General features: G+C 37.6%; 1 protein-coding gene across 1 annotated transcript in view; it reads left to right on the top strand.

Moving 5' to 3' along the window:
• SLC36A4 (solute carrier family 36 member 4) overlaps nucleotides 1–27018 on the top strand; it is a 101803-nt gene that overhangs the window by 40323 nt on the left and 34462 nt on the right. The window contains exon 10 of the mRNA XM_071733624.1: nucleotides 5589–5758. Coding sequence (XP_071589725.1) covers nucleotides 5589–5758 — 170 coding nt within the window. The remainder of the gene's footprint in view (nucleotides 1–5588; nucleotides 5759–27018) is intronic.

The following is a 27018-nucleotide window of genomic DNA, read 5'->3' as shown; positions in this document are numbered from 1 at the left end:
CAAAAATTCTGCAAAGTTTGTTCCGTGCCTCAGTGCTGTCAGCAGCTGATAGGTGCTCAAACTGTATTTGGTGTCTGTGCCTTTTACAGCTGAGCTATGATCCTAGCCAGCAGTTTTTTGCATATTAAAACAAATTGCATGTGGAAAAAGATAAATGAGATTTATAGAAAAGTATTCTATTGTTTTCGAGGTTTACCCTTCATTCTCTTTACATTTTCATTCCATGGAGTCACTGTGAGATATGCATTCATAGTCATAGAATGGTTTGGGTTGGAATATTCTTTGGAAGTTTTGTTTAGTTGCCCAGCTGATTCCGATAAGATACATGGAATGGTAATAAAAGATGTCGTGCACTATGATTAATTTTTTTTTCCTTTCTAGTTATTGTTTTGTACTACTTTGTAAATATGGACTTCAGGGACACAATTTTTTGCCTGTTTTATGGTAGCTTTTCCTATTTTTTTCTTGTTCTGTTTTGGTGTTTTGTTTTTTGTTTTTTTGGTTTTTTTTTTTTTCATTTTGTTAGTGATACATATTGTGTCATTATACTTTAAAAAACCTGGGAAGTTTTCAAACACTTACTGTATCCATTTCTGTCTGCATCATGCATCTGAAAGGGAAAGTGCTTCTATTGGTAATATTACATGGTATTGCTCATTGTTGATGCGATTAAAGACAAGCTTGGTTTAAGTAGTAGATTTTGGTTTATTTGTTTCTTACGTGCTCTTAAAATGGAGGAGGGAGAGGAATGTGGAACTGAAGGTAAGGTTGGTCACTCACTCTGTTGCTTTTCATTGTGCTCATGAAAGCAACAGAATGGACTTTGTTGTAATATTCTGCTTTATTTTGCAGCCTTGCTGTCTAACAGGGCTATCCAAATAAGAGTTTTCAAATAGCTCTTGGCTACAGTGCAGGCAGATGTGGTGATGATATCAATGGTTTTAGAAATGCAAAGAAAGAGATAATAAATGAGATAGAAACTGGTGTTATATAAGGTGAAAAACTGGCATTATAAGCCCAATAACCTCAGAAATGCTCATGGCACATATGTAGAGATAATAGTCATCTGTTTTCTTCTTACCCTGGGTAGTAAACCAAAGCACCAGACAAAATTAGGAGAGGCAGCTCAGTGTTAGTGGGTTGTGATGCCATTGCTGGGCAGTACTGTGGGTCTGCCTGATACATTGCTGATGAGCAAATGTGTGCAGTTAAATGTGTGAGCAAAACAAATCGACAGTGAACTGTATGACAGTATTTTCTTGTTTGGTCCCCTCATAAAAAGCTCCTAAATGGCTGGATTGAATTAGAGAAATGCAAGGAGTGGACAAGTTTTTACGAGGGAGCCATAATGTGAAAGAGCCTGGAATATAGCTGCGCAATGAAGCTTGGGTTTATGTGTTTAATTCCAGCTTGACAATCCCTGCCTTAAAAATAAACCTTTCCTGCTAAATAAAATAAAAATTCTGATGCATTAAGAGCTTTATTAGATGGTCTTGAAGATGAATTAACCAGAAGGCATACATGAGCCCTAGATAAGTTAAGTTCTCAAGTGTAATTTAAATAGAGGACTGCTCATGTTATAAAACCATTTTGCTAGACTGGAGCTTTTGGAGAAGAGATTTGTTGCAGTTCTAATTTAGAACATGTTTTTGGATGTTCATTGGTCAGCATGCTGACATTGGTCAGCATAATACCTTAATTAGAATATGTTGAAAATTGACTTAATGAAAAGAGTAGCTTTCAGCTTTTGTCATGCTGACTCTTAGTAATTTCTTTCTGAAATCAAGGAGTTCTGTTTTACTGCTTTAAATAACTTTGTTTTTTACATACAGTTATGTTTAGGTTCAGAGTCTTAATAGTTGTTTTTCATGTAGTCAGAAGTAAGCAGAGTACCAAATTATATGAATGGTTTTACTCAGCTTCACCTGGTTTGGACAAGGTGCCTCTTGGCTGAAGTCAAGGAGGGACCATGTTTGCCTAACCCAGCACATATTTGTAGTCAAAAAGTACATGGTTATTGTTGCTTGGTCATCAGTTCAAACTGAGTCTTATTACATCTGCAAAAATAGATTATTGGAAATTCTGCTTTAGTAACATCCTTGGCTGAGACCTCATAGAATCATTGGATTGGAATGGACCTTTTAATCCAGCATCCCTGCCATGTGCAGGGACTCTTCCCACTGGATCTTGTTCAGAGCCCCATCCGACCTGATCTTGAACGCTTCCTATGGTGGGGTATCCACAGCTTCTGGCAACCTGTTCCTGTATATAGTAGTAAAAGTGCACACTAAGTTTTTTTTTTAAGATTTACTTCACGTTTTTGAGAACTTTACAAATGTAGAGTAGACTTGTTGATACTTTATTTACAAAAAGTCTGGGAATGTTGCAAAACCTTCAAACAGATCGTGAAGGAAAAACCAATAATCCCACAACCATATAGCAGTGGATTTTACTGCATTAAGATAAGTCAGATGAGAGCAGGAGCATGTTATCTAAAGAACCTTATCTTAGAGAAAAGGAATTAGTTATCTAAAATTTGGCAAGACAGTGCCAATATATGGTTATTTTCCAATATATGTAAGGAAGCAAGATGCATAAGTCCATGCAAAATTATACTGAAGTAAGGCTGCCAACCCATTCAGGCATTTATTTTTTTAAAAAAAATTACTTTCTTCTTTTACATCTAAGACTCTAAGCGACTTTACTATATTTCTCACTGTGATATAGTTATGTGAGAGTAGATTTGAACTTTTTAAATTTATTTTTGTCGTCATCTTTGATGTGACACTCTTTTCTGATAAATACTTATAATAGTTTCCTTTGCTAGCAGGATACAGTTTTCTGGTTCTGCAGAGGTCTACAAAAAAACATACAGGCTAAAGCTGGGGAAACTGAAGAAATTAATTTTTTTTTTTAATAGTAAAGAGTATTTTGAACCGATTCATGTAAGAAGTAGCTGAGATTTATATTGTTATAAGGAAACTGTATATTTTCTGAATATAGTTATCTATACTTTGGTTACATGCAGGGTAGAATAACAGTAGAATGGAAAGAGATTAATGCGAATAGAAATTATTCCCTCTTCTTTACACATTGCATTTTCTTTTTGCCAGTCTGAGTAGAGATTATTTTGCTTTTTATGGGACTTAATACTTGGAGTGGTGCAAGCAGCAGCTTGTCTTTAGCACAGAATTAAAAACCATCCTGAAGTAGCTTTCCAACAAAATACACAGGCTCTTAAAAAACCCTAAACTGTCTTGTTCCCTAGAATGTTTGTCTAATTACAGTAGCTCTAGTACTGTGTGTTAGAAAAGATATCTCTGCACCAAAGACTGCTACACAATCATACCTCCTCTTCCCAATTTATTTTTTTAGTAATGCAAATTGACACTGACATAAGTTTGGCACAGTTTGGAGCAGTAGACCTTGGTACTCCTTTGTGTTTCTCTAAACTCAACAAAATTCTAGTACAAAACAGTGGGGTTTGTTCAATCATTACTGACTTCAAGAATTACTGACACTTCTGTCCCCTCATATCTGACACAACCCTACACTAAACTTTGTGTGTTGCTCCTTTTTGACATTGCACAGTAATTGAACGATGTTCTGTACCTACTGCTTTTGAAGAGGAGTGTGTGGACAGCAAGCAAATTTGGTTGTGGACATTTTCTAGCCTTGAAGTTACTCCTTCCAATTTCAGTAAACACATTTGCCTGAGATGCTCTCTTCCTAGTGTGAGCAGTCTTTTTAGGAACAGTTTGTGAAGATACAGAAATGTGAAAGATACTGGCTTTGGACTTATATATGGCCAGTGTTTACTTCCACTGTGAAGGGTTTAACAATGTGTAAATTATATTTGATTTGATTTTGGAATTTTATTTTCCCTAAGAACTGCTTGCTGTATAACCTGCTCTTCTTGATTTATGACTGCGTTATATTGATTTTTGGTGGGTTTTTTGTGGTATATATTTTGGAAGTGTGCTTATCTTCTGCAGTTTCATAGGCAGTCAGAACCATTGAAACCAGATAATACTGACTTTCTGTTGGGTATATGGGTGTGTGTGTATATATGTGTGTGATATATATATATATATATATATATATACATATATCCTTAATGCCATGTGGCCACAGTGATGCTTGGAGCATTAGACAGAATCCCACTACCATGGATGAAAAGTACCTAACAATATTTTTGACTTTTCCTTCAGTTGGTTGTGGTCATCGTCACCGTAACTATTACTATTTCTTGCACCTTTTTTTTTATTGTGTTGTAGAACTTCATGGCAAATTATTAAACCAGAAGAGAACATAATCTAACCTATTTTGGTTCTGAAAACTGGAGCTGTGGTCATCTTGAGTGAATATAGTTCTGGAAGCAAAAGTTGGTATTCAGGAGGGGCATCAAAGCTGTCTGGGGAAACAAACTTCTCTGGAATTTTCTCATACAAAACCACCATACTGCTCTTAGATGGAGACTTTATAGTTTAGATCACAATTACAGCTATTCATCTTCAAATAGATCTTTCTTTTTCTATTAATATTTATTTTACTAAGGTTTTTCCCTCATACTCAATTTTGGTTTTGATTAATTCTTACCTGCAAAGACTGATTGCAGGAATGGTAGTGCATGATCAGTTTTCATCTTCATTAAGAAACACAAACAGCATTGCTTGAATTTTTGTTTTTCCACACAGTAAAGTGGCTCTTTTATTTTTTTCTCCACTATGGCTGCTTTTCTATTAAAGAAATAATTGGGCAAGAGAGGGATGAAATCCTCTACATGTAAATATGGCTTTATTAGTATAATAAATTCTGTTAGTATAAGAAATTAATGTAATTAGTGTAATGTTGAGCACTGTGTCTTGGCTTATCTGTTAAAATGAGTAATGGCTACTTCATGTCATTGTGGCCCTTGAGGCCTCTCCAAGTCTCATTCTGGCTCAAGGCAAGCCTGTAGGCACAAAACTGCTGTTTGTGGAGAGACTGGGATGCTGGAGAGTGTGAGGTAGCATTGGATTTCTTCCTTTTATTATCCCCCACTGTGGATCTGGGACAGTCACTGAACACTCCTAGGTCTGCCCTCCTAAGTACAGCACTGTGGGATCTGAGATGATTTTGAGTTTTATGGAGGCTGACCTAGTGTTGATTTAGTTGTGCTTAATGTGCAGGGAGTTCTCAAAGTACAAAAACCCTGCATGTGTCAGAAGCAATATTTGAACCTATTGCTCTGAGAAGTCAATAATCTTTCTGTCTACATCTTTCTTCTGCTTGGAGGGAGCTGTTATGTTTATCATGTGTTTATCTTATATACAAGCTTGAAAAAAAGCCACCATTTTTAACTAAAAATAGGTTATATTTCTGAACAGGTTATATTTCAGTAGGCTTGCTAAATACTCTGCATTTACATTAGAGGTAAGGAATCTGGATCTAATTAAAAAAGTGAGAGTTTGCTTGCTTAGCTATTGATGAAGTCTCAGATATCATAAGATAGAAAATTCTTTAGAATTAAAAAAAGAGTTAGCAAGCTAATTTCTGTAAATGAAGAGTTTGAAGCTGACCTGAACATGTGTAAATCTTTTCAACAGGTTGTATCAGTCTGTAAAAATTCTGTACTCCTTTGGGATTTTTGTGACCTATTCCATTCAGTACTATGTCCCTGCGGAGATCCTCATTCCAGCTGTCACCTCCAAAGTGGAGCAGAAGTGGAAGTTACCCTGTGAGCTCCTTACAAGAGCACTATTAGTCTGCTCAACCTGTAAGTATATGCAGAACATACATAAAAAAGCTGGTATTATGTGTTGTTGGGGCCTGCTTTGTTAAATACGTTTGGTTTCTCCAGAGGCTAGGAAAACTGAATTGTGTTTTAGTGATTCAGTATGGTTTTGATTTTCATGAACAAGTGAATCTAATGTTGTAGTTCTGTTGTGACCAATTATTTGGTAACCGTATCTTTTGTCAATTTGAAGTTGCCAATTTGAAAGTAATTATCTTAAAATAAAAGTTTTTAAGTAACAGAGACACTGCTGTTTCATGTCAGTGTTTCTCTTTGTGATCTGCGGTAAGTGCTGCTTGTGGAGAACTCCTTTTTCTGTTTTGTTGGTCTGAGGGTTAAGCCTGATGTGTGCTGCTGTATCCATACAAAAGCACTGGCAAACATGGACTCCTGGGCAGAGTGTTCATGGGAGGTCACTTATTTTAGGTCATAATGCTCCAGAGCAGTTTTGTGTCTCTGCTCAGTGTCACCACTTGGGTGTTTCTCCTTTGTCCCCTGCTCTTCCATCTCTCCTGCTGCATCCCTGTGCTTCTCCCAGCTCATCGTGTGCCATAGGCACTAAGTAATCAGTGCTCAATGAGCGTTGTCTCATTGGAAGTGATAATCCTGAGGAACATTAACTGAGGAGGAAATTTAGGTTCCCAGAAGCTCCCAGCGAAAATGCTGACTAAAAAATTTTTTTCGAGTACAAAGACAGTTGTTGAGTCCATTATTTATACTGAATGAACTGTTTACCTTAAAAAAAAAAAAATCAAAACCACCAGACAAGGAAAAAATGCTGAACCTTGTTTTTTCTTTGGAAAATCCTGATGAAAAGAGTAGAGTTCAGGGGTTTTTTTGGCTGTTCTTTCTTGGTGATTACTTTCCCAGTGGCTAATGTACTGGATGGCAGCTAATAATTTTTTTCAAGGAGAAATTGAACATCCAGTGAGACCTTCTCAAGGCCAAAGCTGTTGAGAGAAACAGTTAAATGTTGGTGCAGTTTGGTTACTACAGTAAGCAAAAGGAAATATCATTGATCTAATAGCTTGCTGCTCTGAAAGTACATCTGCTACGTGATTTTTTTGTTTAAAAAAAAAAAAAAATGTGAAAAGCTTTCTCTAATAATGAAGCACAAATCTCCTGAAGCACCATATACTCTGTGTTCCACTTCAAATGTTCATGGTGCATGGTGTTAAGGTTTTAAGATAGAGGGGAGATGAAAAGCTTTTATAATACCTGAGGGACATCTAGATCAAAGTGCTGCAATGCTTTCCAGGGTCTCTCCAGGACCTCAGTAAACTCTGCAGTCGTAGCCATATCTGGGTGTCATGGTGCCCTCGACTTCTACTCATTCCCTAATGTGCATGATGTGCCTAAGGTGTTTTAAAAGCTATAATTCTTATAGACCTGAACTGTTGCTTACAGCTGAAGGTTTTGAGAGTTTGTAGGAGGAAAAGATGCTTTCAGAGATGTGTCTGATGAGAAGAGCCTGTAGTGAATAGTTTTAAAATCACATTGGCTTTTGACTTTTAAGAAATTATAAATGACTCCATGATATTCATCCCTAGGGCTTTTTTTCCTTCAAATTTATTATTGATCTTTGTAATTGGTGGGTAGTCTGGGAAGGCAAAACTGGGGAACAATCTCCAAGGAAAGGAAGTAGAAAAAGGAAGAGAATTAACTTTAAGATTTGGAAGAGAGGTCTGCAAAAGGTAAGAAGAAACAGAAGCAAATCAGTTTGGATACATTGTGAATGGGACTTGAAAATGGAGTGGTTATGCAGTACAGAGTGAATGCTATATCTTTATTTCTTTTCAAAATGTATTTAGTAAAATTAGACCTGGTTTGTGCCATTGAATCAATGATGCAGATCTCTAAAGCAGATCTGCTGAAGTGTTAGAGGTATTACCAGGATATTTGAGAATATTACACTGTTTGCTGCAAGGTACAGAAAAGTAAAACCAAAAGTTTCCTTTCAAGTGTTTGGTATTTGCTAGGCTGTTGTGTTTATCCTAGTTGTCAGTTCAGTACTTTCAAGTTTCTAGAACTTCTGTCCATGCAGTATCAGGAATACTTTTTTCACCCACAATGTGTGTATAAATGCCCATACTTCACTCATCTTCTGTTTTTCATTTTTTTCACTGAAGCGTTGAATATAAACCAGAATCTATTTAAATAGTGCTTTGCTTTCAGTGGATACAGACTGTGGTTCCTAAAATGACTCAGAAAAATGTTTCTTTATTAGAAAGAAAAAACCCAAAATCTTTTAAATTGAGTTTAAAAAATGAAATGGTTTTGGTTTTGGTGACAGAATATGTTGTAATGTCTGGACTATTCAGAGGTCATACACTGATTAAAGGGACTCTGCCTACTTGAAAAGAATTATCTGGAAAAAGAAACTTCAACTGTGTTACTAATAATGCATTACCTTATTAAGAGAAAACTTGAAAAATGAGTTATTACTAATTTCTGGGGCTTTTGCATTTCTCAGAATCAATGAGGTCATTATTGTTCCAATATATCAGAAACTTTGCTGGGAAAAGAAAAACAACAAACATATCCTGGAGTGGTTTTTTTTTTTTTTTTTTCTGGTATGGTTTGTTTTAAGAAAGAACTTGACAAATGACTGGAGGTAGAGCATAGGTCCAGAAACCCCATATGCCTTCCTTAGAGTTTTTTCATTATTTTACTTTGTCACTTTTGGATCCTTAGCATTGCAGGAAGGTATATTAGGCATTTTTTACATTTCTGCTTCCTTTGTCAGTGTTTCACAAAAGAGACTTTAACTGAAGTCTGCTGTGAACAATACATTTGATCCTGAATGGCACCAATCTGAGCCAAACCTTTGAGCTTGGGGCAGGAGAGGAGTGAACCCCGTGTGGCTGGGCTGGTGGCTTGTTGGTCTGGGACTGGGTCAGCCTTGGCTCACTGAGCAGTTCCCAAGCAGAAGTGAGATCACCTGGACTCTGGACAGGCTTCTTAGAGAAAGCTGTTCAAAAGTTTATTTTTTACTATATTGGAAAGGAAGTTTTAAGTATATTTAAGGACAAAGTTCATTGTAGCTGTCTGAAATTTCACAGGATCACAGAATGTTAGGGGTTGGAAGGGACCTTGAAAGATCATCAAGTTCAACCCTCTTGCCAGGTCAGGAAAACCTAAAGTAGGTCACACAATCTGTTCTTACGTTTTTCAAGGCTCTGACATGCTATTATTCAAGGCAAAAGCAAATACTAAGGAGTATTTTTGATGGGACTGTGCTAGAAAAGTATGCTTGTGCTTTGGTTAAAGCCCCTTGTCTGTGCTTTTTGAACAGGGAAGCAGGGAGTGCAAATGACTTGACAGACTTTGTTCCATACAGCTTTTCTCCCTTCTTCCAATGTAGTTTACTGATAATACTGCATCTTAGTATTGTATAGGTAAAACCACAAGTCTGATATGTAAAATTCAAATGAATAAGGAGGGAGAGGGGGAGTTTCCACATCATTAGTACTCAGCGCTGGTGAGGCCACACCTCGAGTGCTGTGTCCAGTTCTGGGCCCCTCAGTTTAGGAAGGAGATAGAGGTGCTGGAGCAGGTCCAAAGGAGGGCAACCAGGCTGGTGAAGGGACTCCAGCACAGATCTATGAGGACAGGCTGAGGGAGCTGGGGCTGTTCAGCCTGGAGAAGAGGAGGCTCAGGGGAGACCTCATCACTCTCTACAACTCCCTGAAAGGAGGTTGGAGCCAGGTTGGTCTCTTCTCCCAGGAAGCTACCAGTAAGGCAAGAGGGCATGGACTTAAGCTCTGCCAGGGGAGGTTTAAGTTAGATATTAGAAAGAATTTCTTTACTGAGAGGGTGATCAAACATTGGAATGGGCTGCCCCAGGAAGTGGTGGATTCTCCGTCCCTGGAGATATTTAAAAAGAGACTGGATGTGGCACTCAGTGCCATGGTCTGGTAACTGCAGCGGTAGTGGATCAAGGGTTGGACTGATGATCTCTGAGGTCCCTTCCAACCCAGCCAATTCTATGATTCTATGATTTGATACTGAACCCTTCCCTCTGTTTCCATGCAAGAGACATGCATCTCTTCATCTTTGCTCAGCGTAGCAAGTTGGAAGACCATACCACACTTCCTAACCATTGTTTTACAAACTCAGGTGAGCACCGTGTGCCCTGACTGGATGGATGCGTTAAGCTTGTGTTCAAAGTTTAGTCTAAAGCTGAAGATTGGATTTGGTAGTTGTTGAAAGTTGGTAGGAATAGGATTGAAAGCTGGATTAAGCATCAGTGTAAGGGCTCAGGTTAGAAATTAGGAATACATACAAACAGGAATGGGATGAGAGCCACCATTGTATCTGGAAAGCACTGAGAAACATATATGGAGGTGCAGTGCTGTGTGTATGTCCTCAGGTCATGCTTGGAAGTTCATCTCTACTGGAGTCCTCCAGATGACGTGCCTGACTGTCCCCATCAGCTGCCTGCATAGCAACCTCTGCATGATGATTCACCAGCTTTGTGGTTTGGTGGGTCAGTGCAGTTAATCATAATATTTAGAAATACCCTTTGTAAGACGTAAGAGGAGAGAGAATCTTTCTGATCATGTTTAGATAGTACAACTGCAGCCTTGTGGCTTCTATTACTGTTGCATATACTTTTTTTTTTTTAAGTGCAAATGCTTTTCATTTTTTTTCCTCAGAGATTTTTCCTAGTGTTTGTGGTATTTGAGTATCAGACAACTTCACTACTTAGAAATATTTGTCATGGTGGAATTTCTATAATACTGCAGATATTTACCATGATTTCATACCTTTAAAACACATGACAAAAATAGTTCAGATCTGTGTTCGAAGCCTCTGGTTGTTAGAAGGTTGGACACCATGCCTGTGTCAAGGGGTTTTGACTACCCATTGGTTGACCATTTGAGTGCCAGGTTTTCAGTTTGCTTCTGAAAGAACTAGACCATCCTGGGTGATTTGATTTTTAAAAAGCTTTGTTAGTATCTTCATATAGAACATATCTTCATTTATCTTCTGGGAGCTATCTGGGACAACAACAACAAAATCTACCCAAATGAGCCCTGTTAAGTGCATTGCTTGAAATAAGCTGCTGTTATATCATGAAAGTTTTTTAACTCTTCCTTGCTCATTTAGCACTGAGATAATTCTGAAGGAGATGGTTTGGAGAGGTTTTATAGAGCCTAAGCAGTTAAATCTCCTGTGGTAACAGCTTCAAAAGTATTCTGAGCACACATCTATCGATGCCTCTCAGTGAAAACTGTGGTTAACAAATTTGAGTTGGGGCATAAGGTTTTAGTATAATGAAAATGTAAACTGCTCACTAAGGTTTACTCATATCTTCTGCCAGAATGGCACTAAAATTAAATTGTACTTTCTGGATGTGTTGGAATAATTAAAAAAATGAAATATTGAGAATTATTTTTTCATCTGAATGTTGGCAGCAAATACATGAAGAAGTAACTGAGTAAGACATATGAAAATTTAAGCAGTACTTTCATTTTTGAAGAATAACTTGTGTTTCATTTATCAGTTTCAAGATAGCAGTGAATTTTTTTTTCTGAGTTGGTAAAAGCTGCTGAGGAGAATCAGCAAATATCATGGATAGAACTGAAGCTGTGAGTACCTTTCATCCATACAAGAAATATAGGGGTTTTTTTTGTTTGTTTGTTTGGGCTTTTTTAATAGCTTAATTTAGGGCTGTATTCCTGTAACCACAGTGCTCCTGTTAAAATGAAAATTAAGAAATTCTGCAATTGAATGTGGAGATACTGATTGCAGTATCAGCTGTTTTGATTGTTAGCCTGAAATGAAACCAATTTAATTGAATGGCTGATCCAGCTGAGTGTGAACTGAGCTGTTAGTGAGCTGCTTTCCATTAAAAAAATAGCCTGAACTTAGTGTGTAATTTTAGCAAGGGAATATATGCGTTATTCAGTTGAACTTACCAATTTTGCATGTCTAAATATTTCCCCATTTTAACTGTATCTGGCTTTAGGAAAGAACAATTCTTGATGCTGCACAATTAGACATAAGATATCATGATATTTACCAGATATCTTACACTGTTTGCTGACATTGTGCCAATGAAATATTCATTTAGAGAAGCTTCAGCAGAGGTAAAATGAAGGAATTTTAATATAGATTAACATAGATTTTAATAAATGCTTTTAGGATTAAGTGTTAATAATTAGTATAGAAATGGTTTGTATATCAGTCATCAGACAAAGAATCTTTTTTAGTAAGAATTTGTTTATTTTAAAGAGTGTATCAATAATGGGTAAGTTTCCTAGTTAACTTCATGATTTAAAAACATTCCAGATGGGATTTCAGATACTTTTGTGGACTGTTAACAGGCCTCTTGAAGTGGGTTTAAACACAAAATTATTGTTTGTAACAGTGAAAAGGAATAAAATTTAATATTTAAATAAATAATTTGAATTTTTTTTCATTGTGGGTTTGAACATTTTTATGTTGGTTATGGGTGACTGATATACAACTCTCTTTTCCTAGTAGGAGATCCTGTGCTATGGTTTTTAGCTGAGAGATGAACACAAGCATCATTATGTGTGTTTCTGGCATTAGAAATAGAGATTTGAAATCCAGGTTCTTCCAACCTGTTTGAGTATCTTTGCAAGAAGAATGGTTCTCTGAATATCAGGGCTATATCCTCATTATGATTTCTTCCTTTTGTTCTGATGATACAAATTATGGGTTGCTGAGGGTGTAGGAATCAATTTTGTATGCATAACAACTGATGTTCTTTCTCACGGTGCAAATATTAAACTTTTGGTTTTACCATTTTTTAACATATGGATACCAAATAATGATGGATTCTGATTACCTGTTAAATGCTAGAGATTATTTGGATGTTGATAAAAGATTTTCTGCTTGCTGGTTGTTCTAGAGATGTTAACTTGTGAATGTAAGTTTTATTAGGTAAGAGGTGGGGGATTTTCTTTCTGTAATTACCACTGCTCCAGAAATAACTGTAGGATCCAGCAGAATGGTCTAATGGATTTCTCAAAGGTTTCTGAAGCCAACTGGCTTAGTTCTTCCTTTGGGTCCATTGATTCTGCTGACATTAGATCTTTAGCAGTGACTGTGGTATAGACTCAAACAAGGTATTACTTGCAAATGATGATAGTTTAAAATTTATATAATAGTTTTCTATTTTATATATATATATAGTTTATATTATACATTATGCACTATATAATATAAGTTTATATTATATAGTTTATATTATATAGTTTATAATTAACTATAAGTTAATTTTGTGAAGGAAAGTCCTGGAAAGTTAAAACATGTCTTGCTTGGTCTTATTTTTATTTATTTAATTACTGCTCTGTAGGTTGGACTCCCTTTTATTCAGGTCTTAATTAGGGTTCTGTGAGCAAATTCAGATTTTGAAGTGCAATTGTTTTCCAGATTTTTTTAGTAGGTATGGCATGGGAGGAAAAGTATGAGCTTTATGATTGAGGTGAAAAATAGAAAATTTTGAAAGATTTGTAATAAGAAACTGAAAAAAATAATTTAAAATAACAGCAATGTCTTTGTCATGAAATTTGCTTGCTTTTTGAGACATTTGCTTTATTATTTATAAAAAGCATTTAAGAACAAATAGTTTAGCAATGCATGTATGTATGCTGAAATAGTTGATCCCATTCAGGGGCAGTAATTATTTCCTAGCAACCAGACCTTATTAATTGCCACAGTTTAGTGATTTCATTAAATATGTATTTTAAAACTCTGCATGAATTCCTGTGAAAAAGTGTTATGATATTTTAATTGAAAATCGGAGTACAGCAGAACCTTTTTTTAAAAAAAATGTTCCTTTTACAGGCTTCTTTGCAAAATTTAAAACCTAATCTGACTTGCTTTTGACACTTTCTGGTTGTGAGTTTTTTTGCTGTTTATTTATATTGTGTTTAGTTATGAGGCTGCCTTTTCTCGAAGGCTTTCTGGATTTTGTGCCAGGCACATACACTGTCTGGATTCCTTGGGACACTTGGTGATGGATGGGTAGTGATGACCACACTGGGGAGAACCATCCCATGGGAATCTGGTCCATGCACTGCAGTGAAGGCAGAGTTGTGTGGCACCATATTCTTGACTGTGTAATTTGATCTTATAGGAGTGTAATTTTAAATGAGGCTCTTCCAGTCTGTACTCTAAAAATTTTAGGTGGAGCATGGGGTAAGGTGTATGGTAGTACATGGGTTGGCCATCATCTAGTTTCATGTCCAGAAGCCTGTTCACTGGACATCTGCACCTGCAATGGTCCTCCTAACTTGACTTCTTGGTAAGCAAGAGAGAGAAATGGGTACTTGGAAGGGCACAGTTTGTCTGATCTGTTTTACATATTTGCTTCTAGACAAATTGAACTGTGCCAGAGCAGTACTTTTTTTCTTCTTTGAACGATTTGAAGGAATATAGCTAAGAAATGAATTTAGCATTTGGCTTGATGAATGCTTCTCAGGAGGAGTGAGAAGTGGTGCTAAGTATCATGCTCAGTTGCCTGCAATTCAGCCCCAGCTTACCTTTCTAAAAATAGTTTTAAAACTAAAAAACCCTGCTTTTATTTTCTCTTCAACTTTATATTTTCCATTTGCATGATTACAAATCTAATGAAATAGTGATATTAACATTCTTTGTCCAAACAGCAAATATATTTTTTTTCTGTAGGTAATGGAAAGTGAATTTTGTTTGTAATATGTTTGTGACATTTCTGTGAATGAACTTAGGAGAGAATGTCATTTATGGGGCCTTCTTAAGCTGGTGATTTCTATCATGTTTGATGGGTGGATCAGCTATTTTTGCATATACTCCTTATGCAGAGGACTTCTTATCCTCCTTTGACATCTATCCAGTGGTTCATAGACTTGAAATTTCCTTAAGAGCTAAAGATGCCTATGGGAGAAGTAAAGGAAAGGGCGGGTGGAAGAACACCCCTGGTGCCCAGTTAGGAGGAAATAGGTGATGGTGCTTGACATCATTAAAAATTGCCCCAATATTTTCAGGAGGTAAGCACATCTTCTTTCCTCCTTTTTGGTATCCAGCAACAGAGTTGAAAAAGAGTCTTGTGTTAATGGGTGTCCCAAAAGTGACGTAATGCCATACTGTGCTTTCTTGGTTGATCTGGGTTGAATGTTATTGAATATTTATCTGTATGTTTTCACTTGATAAGGTCCCACAGTGTAGATAATAAGCAACATCGATTTGTAGTTACAGGAAGTCTGAGAGCTGTAGCACAAGTGATTGCCATTAATTTTTAATCCTTATGTTTTCAAAATCATGTTCAAGGATTCATGAGTTTCTTCTTTCCTGTTGAATCCTTTTTTTTTCCTTTTTTTTTCTTTTTTTCTTTATGTTTACCCTGAAACTTTTCCTAGACCTGACTAACCCCCCAGACCTTACTCCTGATGCAACCAGAAGAGCTGTATTTTAGTATTTAGGTGGAGGGAATATGTTTACAGTATTAATATGTTTGCAGTATTATCTTATGATGCATGAATCAAATTAATGGCTTTTTACATACAAGTGTAAGATATTTTACTCTTCTTTCTTTTTTCTTTGTAGTACCTTGGTATGTAATCCCATAGCCTTTCTCATGCTGGCTTGGGCATTCAATCAGAAAAGCACAAATTGGATTCACTGATCAGCACAAACCCCCATGTTCTGTGTTTCACTGATTTGTGTATTTTTCAGTTCAGCAAGTAATGTATTGTATTGTGTTTTGACTTGCAGTACTTGCTAACTGATCAAACTTCTGCAGCACAGCAAAATACAAATTCTGAGTCTTGTACTTCTCAAGTTTAATTATGTGTGAGCTTATCTTGATTATAGTTCTTGGTTCAGTAAAGAGTATCTTGCACCAAATTTCTGTCCTGTAAACTGGTAACTCATTAGCAAGGTGTTTCTGTGGTAAAACAAAACATATATAACTGATACTCATACAATAGTGGGCAGTCCTTTTTTAATTATAAGCTTGAAAATTGCATCAGAGTCTTTTTGATGTTTTATATCTTCCATAGTGTTCCAACTGAAGGTCCTGCTTGCTGGTATTTTGATAAGATGATTGAGCACAGGTTGGCTGTGGGTTGGGTACCTAAAGCACTAGACAATGCCAAAGGGTCTTTTTCTGTAAACTTCTGACTGGAGGTGTTCATTAGTATTAACAGTTTGCATTGTCTGGCCTTTGTGCTGTTTGGTAGATACAGTGGAAGCTTTGATTTAGCATTAAGGATGAAATGCCTTAATTTGTATACCATTTGGGCTGATTTTCAGGCAGTGTTCCAGACTTACTCTGTTAATAGAGCTTAAATGAAAAGGACATCAGAAGTATGTCTGTGCCATCCTAAAAACTGCTGTTTAATAGTAAATACAGCTTTCTAGGAAAAAAAAAAAAAAAAAAAAGAAGAAAAGAAAGCAAAAGAAAAAAAAGAAACAAAAAGAAAACCCAAAAAACAAAACAAAACAAAAAAAAAAAACAAAAAAACAACAAAAAAAAAAAAAAAAGAGAAAAAAGTAGGTGTATTTTCAGATCAAAGCACCATTGATGTGTGATGACTTCTGTTCACCACAGTCCTGAGGGAAAAAACCTGTGTATGTTTACTTACTTTCCCAGATGTTGCCAGTAAGGAACTGAACTAAAACTGAAATTGTTATTTTGATTTTTGCTTGTTTGTTTGTTTGCTTTCAGTGTCTTTGTCTTCCTGCTGAATCTCATAAGGTGTTTGAGGAGCTTAAGTTGGTACCTAGTATGTTCTCTGATTGGAGATAATGGGAGTGCTAACCATATGAAATGAGTTCCTTTACTATGTCTCAGAGAAAGAAAAAAAGGGATGAAGGAGCAGTTTGGGATAAAAGAGGAAGAAAGTATGCATTGTTTCATTCTATTTGTATGTTATCTTGGAGCAAGTAAATTTTAAAATTTTCTAAGCAGGTACTTTCATTTTCATCCTGGTTCTTCTGCCAGATTTGAAAACAGTGCTGTAAATATAATGCATGTTAAGCTAGAGAAACAACATCACTTGAATGATGGACAAGTAGCATACCTGTGTAGTTGTTTTTACAGAGCATGGTTCTTAAAGGTAGTTGATGCAAGATGGCAAACAGATTACTACAGTTTGACTCAAAAACTTAAAAATTAACTTAGCTTTCTGGACAGAGGTGTCCTCTGTCTTCTCACAAGTACTAGAGTACCTTCTTGTGAACGTTCTGTAATGGTATTTAACAAGTAAAAAAATTGTTTGAATTATCATTTTGCCTAAATTGTGAGAGTTTTGACATTCAGAATTGATTATCCAGGACTACCAAAACCACCAGTGTGGCTGTTGAATAAGACCTCTCATTATCTTGAGCAGTGTGTGTGTGTCACAGTTGTTTTAATTGTTTGTAGTTATTTTTATACTCTTTTCTTTGATGTCTATTACTATGGAAACAAAGTAATTGGTCTAAGCAAAGTTAAGTGGAGAACACACATTTATTATGCGGATCTGAAATGGGTTAAAATTTATTTATGATTTGTGCAGTAGTTCTGTCTTGCTTTCCTCTGGTTTATTCTAAGCTCAACAGACTTTGGCCAGATAATTTATAAATTACAGTCTTTCAAGGACAAACTATAGATAAATGGGGGAGCTGAATTTGAAGAATCCTTTCCATCTGAATCATGATACATATATATAGTTTTTAAGGAAAAATGATTCCTTACAGTGAAAGTTCCATTTGAATAAATGAGAGTTGAATTAGTGTGCTGTACCTATTGTTTTCCTTGAATTACTTCAGCTGTCTGCTGTCCTTTCAGTGGCGTGGTTCCCATGTGCAAAGTTGTACCATGGCAATGTTGCTAACAGATAAATTTGTGTGCTTGTATGTGTATTCTCTTACTGATAAAAAAAAATCATTATGATGACAATGGTATGCTCTGAAAATAAAAGAACGTATATTATGATTACATAAAATATTTTTTGGTAGTACCACTTGAGTGAAAGAAATTTGGACACGAATTTCAAATGCTTTTAAAAAATTGGTTGATGCTGAATGATTTATTTTGTAGAATTGTTTAGTGGCCTTTTGGAAACTATACATTTACTCACTAAGTCAGTTTAGTACTTTCTTCAATGTGTCAGAAAGAAGGACACTCATCTATTCTGAGGACAAGAGAGGAAATATTCATGGAGGAATATCCATAAAAGTAATTCGATGTTTTTTCTAACTTGTTTTTTAAATTTTTTTATTTAGTTGTTTTCATAATTTTGTAGAACTTGACAAGTAGTCAAGGTCATTGCAGGCACATTGCATTTGTGACATATAAGAGAAAGTTTTATATCTAGGTTTGTAAATCCTTGTTTCAGTTTTGAGAGGCTACACAGTTTTGCAATGGTAGTGTTTCAAGTTCTTTTTAAAGTAACATTTTAATTTCTTCTTTAATCTTTAATGTAGAAATTTGTAATCTTGTAAATGATATGCCAGGATAACAAAGAGACTTCTTGCTAGTTGCATTCTATTTGAAGGATGCATTATTATGTTTGGTCATATTAGTAGCTTATAAAACTAAGGGAAAAATAAAAGGTTATACCAAATGTCAAGGTAGTTTTGCATTGCAAAGAGCAATCCAGGACAGAATAAAGGCTAAGGAATTTCTTCCTGTAGAATTACTTGCCCCAGCTCTAATATGTTATTTCTCTTTTAACTTAGTGCCTTCATTCTGTGAAACAGTTGAATCAAAATTAATTAAAAGTTTTCAAGGAAAATATGTCTAAGCAAATTAAATGAATTAGCTACAAATATTCTTTGAAACAGAATTTTCACTACTAAAGGCTACTTGACTCAAAGACAGGTTTTGGAAAGAATTAGGTGAATACGATTGTTCCATTTATGTACCCCACCCAAGTAGCTTTTAAAATTATAAAATAATAGAAGGTTTTATGATTAGAAGGGACCCTTGAAGGTCATCTAGTCCAACTTTGTGCTCAGAGTTAGCCAAAATTAAAGATTTACAGCTGCTTTGAAAGCAGACTGGTGGACTGAATAATAATTGAATTAATATAGATTTTTCATAAAATCTTGTCTTTTGCATGGGCCGGGGAACCAGCTGTTTCTGCTGCTGGAAAAATGGGTAGAATTTAATACATTAGAGGTGTAGCCTGAATGCTAAGCTCTGGACTACTGGTAAAATATAATGCCTGTTGGGAGGGCAGGAGGGACACCTGGAAGAGAAACTGAGGGGGGGCAGTTTCTGGGAGAAAGGTGAATGGCAACACAAGCAGAATCTCCTTTGAGGAAGATACTGCAAAATGGTATTTCATTTTGGGTTACTCTTGTATATATGAAAAACTGAGCCCATACTTTCATGTTGAGGAAGAAGAGCTATGCTATATCATGGAAAGTTGCTGTAAGGATGCTGCACCATCATATTAACCATCCTGTGATTTCATGATTATTAGACTCAATAACAAAGAGTGCCATAATGCTTCCTGTGCAAATATTTCTATGAAATGGTTGAATGCATGGGAGTTACTAGGCCTATGGGTTTAAAAAAAAAAACAAAAAAACCATACTTCATATAACCATATACAGAATGAAAGTCATAGTCTGCAATAGCTTAATTAGCATATGTATGTTTTCTGTACTATATATGATGTGGTATGTATTCAGATTTTTGTTCAGATGGCAACTTTCAGTCCCTTTTTCACCACTGATGTGATTTTTGATACAAGTCAAAAAGCCTGAATGACCTCTATGTAAGGAGATCTCTTGTATCGCAGTCTCACAGCAACAGCTCTTACTCCCTCTTCCCTGGCTCCCAGTGTTGCTTCTTATGCTCTTGATTGGCAGAATTCCTCTCTTAGAATCATAGAATCATAGAATTGGCTGGGTTGGAAGGGACCTCAGAGATCATCAGGTCCAACCCTTGATCCACTACTGCTGCGGTTCCCAGCCCATGGCACTGAGTGCCACATCCAGTCTCTTTTTAAATATCTCCAGGGATGGAGAATCCACCTCTTACCCGGGCAGCCCATTCCAATGCTTGATCCCCCTCTCCATCAAGAAATTCTTTCTAATGTCCAACCTAAACCTCCCCCGGCACAACTTGAGACCATGCCCTCTTGTCTTGCTGAGGGTTGCCTGGGAAAAGAGCCCAACCCCCACCTGGCTCCAACCTCCTTTCAGGGAGTTGTAGAGAGTGATGAGGTCTCCCCTGAGCCTCCTCTTCTCCAGGCTGAACAGCCCCAGCTCCCTCAGCCCTTCCTCACAAGACTTGTGCTGGATCCCTTCACGGCCTCCTTGCTCTTCTCTGGACCTGCTCCAGGACCTCAATCTCCTTCCTGAACTGAAGGGCCCAGAACCAGACACAGGACTCGAGGTGTGGCCTCACCAGCACTGAGTACAGGGGCAGAATCCCTTCCTTGGACCTGCTGGCCACGCTGTTCCTGATACAGGCCAGGATGCCATTGGCCATCTTGGCTACCTGGGCACACTGCTGGCTCATGTTCAGCTTCCTGTTGACCCCAGTTCCCAGGTCTATTTCTGCCTGGATGCTCTCAGCCACTCTGTGCCCAGCCTGGAGCTCCCCATGGGGTTGTTGTGGCCAAAGTGCAGGACCCGGCACTTGGCCGTGTTGAACCTCATCCCGTTGGAATCAGCCCAACTCTCCAGGCTGTCCAGGCCCCTCTGCAGAGCCCTCCTGCCTTCCAGCTGATCCACACTCCCCCCCAGCTTAGTGTCATCTGCAAATTTGCTGATGATGGACTCAATCCCTCATGTAAATCATCAGTGAAGATATTAAACAGAACTGAGCCCAGCACTGATCCCTGGGGGACACCATTGGTGAGCAGCCGCCAATTGGATCAGCACCGTTCAGCACCACTCTCTGGTGGCCTCCAGCAGTTCCTAACCCAGCACAGAGTGCTCATGGCTGAGCCCTGGGCTGACAGCTTTTCCAGGAGAATGACCTGGGTGTCAAAGGCTTTGCTGAAATCCAGGCAGACTCCATCCATAGCCTTCCCCTCATCCACCAGGCGGGTCACCTGATCATAAAAGGAGATCAGGTTGGTCAGACAGGACCTGCCCTTCCTAACCCCGTGCTGGCTGGGTCTGATCCCCTGTCCCTCCTGTAGGTGCTGTGTGATTGCCCCCAGGATGAGCTGCTCCATAACCCTGCCAAGGCACTGAGGTCAGGATGACAGGTCTGGAGTTTCCTGGGTCTTCCTTTCATCCCTTTTTTGGATTGGTGTGACATTCGTCTTCCAATCATCAGTCAACTTCCAATCATCTGGGACCTCAATTTAAAAAAAACTATAAAGAGGAAGAGTCATTTCTAAAAAACTGACTCATGGAAAGTTGCCTGACAAGACTCAAAACACAAAGGCTCCTGGTCCCTTTTCTTTTACTGAACAAATTTTAAGATTGCCAAGCAATTCATAGTTTCTCATAATACATCAGGCTGGTGTACCCTCATGAGGCAGGTTTATTTATCACCACTCCACAGTTTATTTGGCACAAAGCTGAGCAAGAGTTAGAGCTAATATATCCAACTCAATAGAGCCACAAAAAAATTGAATTATTTTAGTTTTCATTCATTATACTTTTACCTTCCCTTAAACTCAGATAGCTGCCTTGCAATTTCATTCTGATTAAATATTTTTGATTGAAATTGTTTAAAAAAAATTTTAAAATTACTTCACTGTACAGACAGAGGTTTAATTTAAGCAACAATATCAAAACTGTTACCCTGTTTTCCCAAGAGCAACAAATCTAGAATATGTGCTTCTGCAATCAAAACTCATTCAGGTCTCTGAGCTGCATATTAACTTTATGGGGCATTTTCACAAAATATATGACTTGTAGATGGTATCCCTGTAAAAAGGTCAACATTTTAAAACAAACTCTCCATCTATTTAACTGACTTTTTACATTTAACTGAATCATAAATTCTTCTAGCCTAGTCTGTATGTCTAAGCACCAGGTTTTAAAATTAAACCTTTACCATATTCTCAGTGCTGCACTTTGCAGCAAGCTTTTGCAAACATTTTGCCTCCACATTCCAGTGAGAAATATATCCTGTAACTATCACATAGGGATAACAAAGGAAACATAATTCACATAATTGCAGCTCCCTTAGCCAAACGACTTAGTCTTCAGATCTGGAATATACTGCATCAAGTTGATTGCATATGATTACATAGTAATAATAATGGCCCACTTTATGGACATTTATACTAATAAAGCTCAGGCTCCTTGTCTGATAGTATAGATCAATTATGTCAGACAATTAAAACAAAACATAAAATAAAGCGAAAGACATACAAAGAAAAATTAAATATAATAAAAAATTAAAAAAAAAAAGAAAAAAGAAAGAAAAAGGGGGAAAAAAAAGAAAAAAGAGCATGAAAATTGCAGAACAAAAGGTTTCTCAGTACTGGACCAACAGGGGATAAACACAGAATAAGAAATTGAGTGGCTTTTCCAACAAATAGCAAAAATGGAGGTACGGGTCTGAGCTAGTGTCAAGGAGGCTGCAGCTTCTGAGATCATGGGCAGTAACAGCAGAGGGAAAAAGGAGAAATTCACAGAAACAGAGCTGAACTGTGCAGAAGAGCAAAAATGTGGCATCTGATCTCAATCCAGCAGAGACAGAGGGATCTTAGTAAAGGCTACAACAATATGTGACAAGAAGACTGGGGACAGAGTGGCTGAAGAGCAGCCAGACAGAGAGGGACCTGGGAGTCTGGATTGTCAGGAAGCTGAACATGAGCCAGCAGTGTGCCCAGGTGGCCAAGAAGGCCAAGGGCATCCTGGCCTGTATCAGGAACAGCGTGGCCAGCAGGTCCAAGGAAGGGATTCTGCCCCTGTACTCAGTGCTGGTGAGGCCTCACGTTGAGTCCTGTGTTCAGTTCTGGGCCCTTCAGTTCAGGAAGGATATCGAGGTCCTGGAGCAGGTCCAGAGAAGAACAAGGAGGCTGTGAAGGGATCCAGCACAAGTCCTGTGAGGAAGGGCTGAGGGAGCTGGGGCTGTTCAGCCTGGAGAAGAGGAGGCTCAGGGGAGACCTCATCACTCTCTACAACTTCTCCCAAGTAGCTACCAGTAAGAGAAGAGGGCATGGACTTAAGCTGCGCTAGGGGAGGTTTAGGTTGGATATTAGGAAAAAATTCTTTACAGAGAGGGTGATCAGACATTGGAATGGGCTGCCCAGGGAGGTGGTGGATTCTCTGTCCCTGTAGGTTTTTAAGAAGAGGCTGATGTGGCATTCAGTGCCATGGTCTGGTAACCACAGTGGTAGTGGATCAAGGGTTGGACTCGGAGGTCCTTTCCAACCCAGATGATTCTGTGATTCTGTAATTGCTTGAAGGAGCTGCCATCCCATCTAACTCTGGTTATGTCTGCTTCAACATGGAGAAAAATGCTTGAAGTGTCCAACATGCTTATGAATCTAGTGATTTACTACCCTTGCTGTTTTGTGTACTTAAAAATTTTCCTTTTTCTGTGTTGCATATATCAAGTTTGAACTTTTAGCTACTATGCTTGCATGTCTTTTTTCATCTGGGTTTAAGTTTCTTACTGCATTTTGTGTTCTACATGTTAATGATGTAGCAGGCTGTAATTAGTATATGCTTAGTGAACTATTTGGTGAACTAAATAGACTGAGTGTAGGAGGCATTTTCCAATACTGCTCGTTTAAGATAATCTTTTTTATGCAGTCTAAATGAATACTAACACTAACACTCATACAGTCTCTTTTACATCTTCCAAAACAGGAACAGTTTTCCATACAGAGCTCTACCTTCCCTACTTTTACTTATATTCTGTCCTACTTATGACCATATTGTTGCTTTTGGTTGTAGTATCAGCCTCCTGTCCACCTGAACAGCTGCCATGGTTTCCGATACAGCAAAGCAAAGCCCTTCATACAAGACTAGGAGTCCTGGGGCTAGGTTCTGTTCTCTGGGTTCTGTTCCCAGAGTGTCAGAATTGCTTTCTTTAGTTGCACATTTCCTACAGTGGTTGTCAGTTCTGACAGATATTTTCCTGTATTTCAGGACAGAACTGTCCATAGCTGAAGTTTAACAGCTGACTTTCATTGGTGAGGGCTGTTGAGTAGTTAGCAAGGGTGATAGGAGTACTAACTTATCAATGAGTAGTTCAGAGTTCTTTTGGTAGGTTTTTTTTGTCAAAAGTAGGACTAAACTGGAATTTTTTTTTGAATGCAGCAGTTTCTACTTAGATGATTCTCATAGAGCAGCTACTCACTCCTCCCAGGGCAGCTACTCCATCCCCTCATCCAGCTTGGTGGCCTCTGCAGATCTTGCTCCAGTTGGTATAAATGCCTGTCTTGTTCTGAGGAGGCTTGAAACTGGATATTGAATTCCAGGTCTGATCTTTGTTAATATTACATTGTCACAGGATGACTTTTCTATACGGTGTTCCATCTTCTCTCAAGCTAAAATTCCATTTTGTTGCTCTGAATATGAAATATATGCACATGTATTGCACTGTAGGAGTAGTGGTCACCAAATGTAAGTATTACATCTCTTGGATATTCACTCGTGTTACTGAAAGTTAAGTCATGCAAAAAATTTAAAAATTCAAAAGGTCAAGGTTTTGAATTATCCCACGTTTCACCATGCAATAAAATATTAACTAAATTAAATCCACATATTTTTTTTTATAAGTAATTCTTTCAATATCATGATTTTAAGTGTCACAGACCCAGTTAGCTAGTTTATTAGCTTCATATTCAGTGACTAAGTTGTATTGCTAGCCCATAACAGATCTGTTTTTCAGGGATGCAGAGTTAATGCATGTGTCCCATAAATGTTCATGAGAACTTTGCATCTAACTCACCATGATCTCAGCAGGAAATGTATCACTTCCTTATGCATGTAATATTCCAGTTCTAGTCTTAAATAATGCCAGTTGTAAAGATTTCTTAATTACTCAGGGGTGCAAACAATTCTTGTTGAATTCTTTTGGTGACAATTACTGCAGAGTATAATGTATGATTGCTTATTTGTAAGACAAAACTGGATTACTACTGAGTTCAGATGTGTTATTTCTTTCTGGAAATTTCATCCTATCAGTCAGACTTCCAATAACTAATTTGGTCTGGTTTTAGCTCTGCTGTAATGTTGTTTAACACCCCCAGGCAATGCTACAGGCTTGGGGATGAGTAACTAGAAATCTACCCAGAGGAAAAGGACCTTGGGTTATTGATCACCTCTTGTCTGAATATGAGCCAGCAGTGTACCTAGGTGGAGAAGGCAGCCAGCAGCATCCTGGCTTGTATCAGAAATAGTGGAGCCAGCAGGACTAGGGCTATTGCCTCCCTGTACCTGGCACTGGTGAGCCTGTATCTTGAGTGCTGTGTTCAGTTTTGGGCCCATCACTACAAGAAGGACATTGAGTTCCTGGGGTGTGTCCAGAGAAGGGCAATCGAGCTGGTGAAGTGTCTGGAGGACAAGGAGCAGATGAGGAAGCTGGGGGTGTTCAGTCTTGAGAGGACAAGGATAAGGGGAGAGCTTCTCACTCTCTACAACTACTTGAAAGTAAGGTGTAGAAAGGGAAGGGTCTGTCTCTTCTCCCAAGTAACAAGTAACCTCTCCCTCAAGTTGCACTGGGGGAGACTTAAGCTGAATAGTTGAAGTTCTTCACTGAAAACACTGGAATGGGCTGCCCAGGGAGGTGGTTTAATCATCACTCCAGGAGTTGTTTAAAAGAGATGCAGATGTGGTGCTTAAGGAATATGGCACTGGACTTGTGAGAGTTTTCCAACCAGAATGATTCTGGGATTCACATCAAGTCTGTGGTGGCTTGCTAGACATTCCAAACTGGTTTGATGCTGCCCCAGGAAATTTAAATTGTATATGGCATCTTCACTCTTGACTGCTAATATGTTTAAAAAATAAACTATTTCATAAAAACCTATTGTACAGCTCAATTGTAATATTAGGGAAGAATATTCCTATTGTATTTTGAAAAATAGCATTAGTTTTTTCTATTTTTCTTCCTTTTCTTTGTGACTCATTTAATAGGCCATACTGTAGAATACTGAGAAGGCAATGTACTATCTTGTGTGTCTTTAAACCATGATGAGCTGCCTTCTCTAGCTTTTAAAAAGCAAGTTAATAAAGACCATGTGATGTGACAGACTTTCATGGTCTATCTGTTAGGCAGATCTGGATTAAGATAATATTTATTTTGCATGTGTAGCCTCAGTAATTTCTAATTCTGTATACCTACTTATTTATGATAACTAGCTGATGTCCATTAAGACTCAAGTATATTTGTCATGCTTGGAACTTTGAAATTGTATGTATTCTACAGAATATTTCCCTCATTTAGAGCGTAATATGAACGGTGCTTTTTTGACAAACTGCAAATCATTATATACTTGACTTTAAAGTCTTGTCTGGAAATGGAACCATCTTCAAGGTCTTTCATCTCCCTACTATTTTAAAAATAGATTCTAAACAAAATTGTGTTTTCAGAATTTCTTCAGGTAAGCCAAAAGGTGAGAGTTAAGATGGAAAAACCAAGGTCAACCATATTCTTTCATTATAAATGTCAATTTGAAACATGTAGGAGAGATGTGTCAGAATGCTTGGCATTACGTGATGTAATGCAGCACTTTGTGTGTGTTCAAAGCAGATTGTGCTGCTGTTGGGTGCATCTGTAAGTGCTCTGTGCTTCTGCAATCTTCCCTCTTTCCCTTGAAGTGCTTTTGTTGTGTTTTGTTTGGTGTGTAAATCCTCACATGCAGTTTATCATCTGATGCAAACAGGCAGCACTTGTCCTCGATTGAATGAAGAATAAGCTTAAACTTGATGGTGTACAGTGGCCGAGTCAGACCTCAGGGGTCTCATGAGGTTTACATGTACTCTCTTCTTTTAGTGACAAGAGATTTATGTTTTATGTATCAGTATCTTTAATTCTGCCATAAAGTGTAAAGTTGTCATAAATAAATTCAGCCATAAAGCACAAAAGACTTCTCAACTAGTTTTAACTATTGGAAGAGATTATGTATCTGGGAATGTAATTTGACTTGCATATCTCTACATGTATTTACATCTAAATCAGTTGTGTCAGCTCCTGCTTCCATAGAACAAGTTTTAATCCATGTGGTTGGTGGATTGTAATGGGATGAGGTCATAGTCTCTGAAGAATTTTGTATTTGTTTGGGTGAATTGTAACTGAAATTTAATTTATGATGTTGACTAGAACTTCACTTAGTGTAAACCATCTACAGAACTAGATTATCTAT

The sequence above is a fragment of the Heliangelus exortis genome, chromosome 1 (genome assembly GCF_036169615.1).
Source record: "Heliangelus exortis chromosome 1, bHelExo1.hap1, whole genome shotgun sequence".
Classification (NCBI taxonomy): domain Eukaryota; kingdom Metazoa; phylum Chordata; class Aves; order Apodiformes; family Trochilidae; genus Heliangelus; species Heliangelus exortis.
Note: the sequence above shows the minus strand (reverse complement) of the source record. Positions and strands in the feature narration are given on the sequence as shown.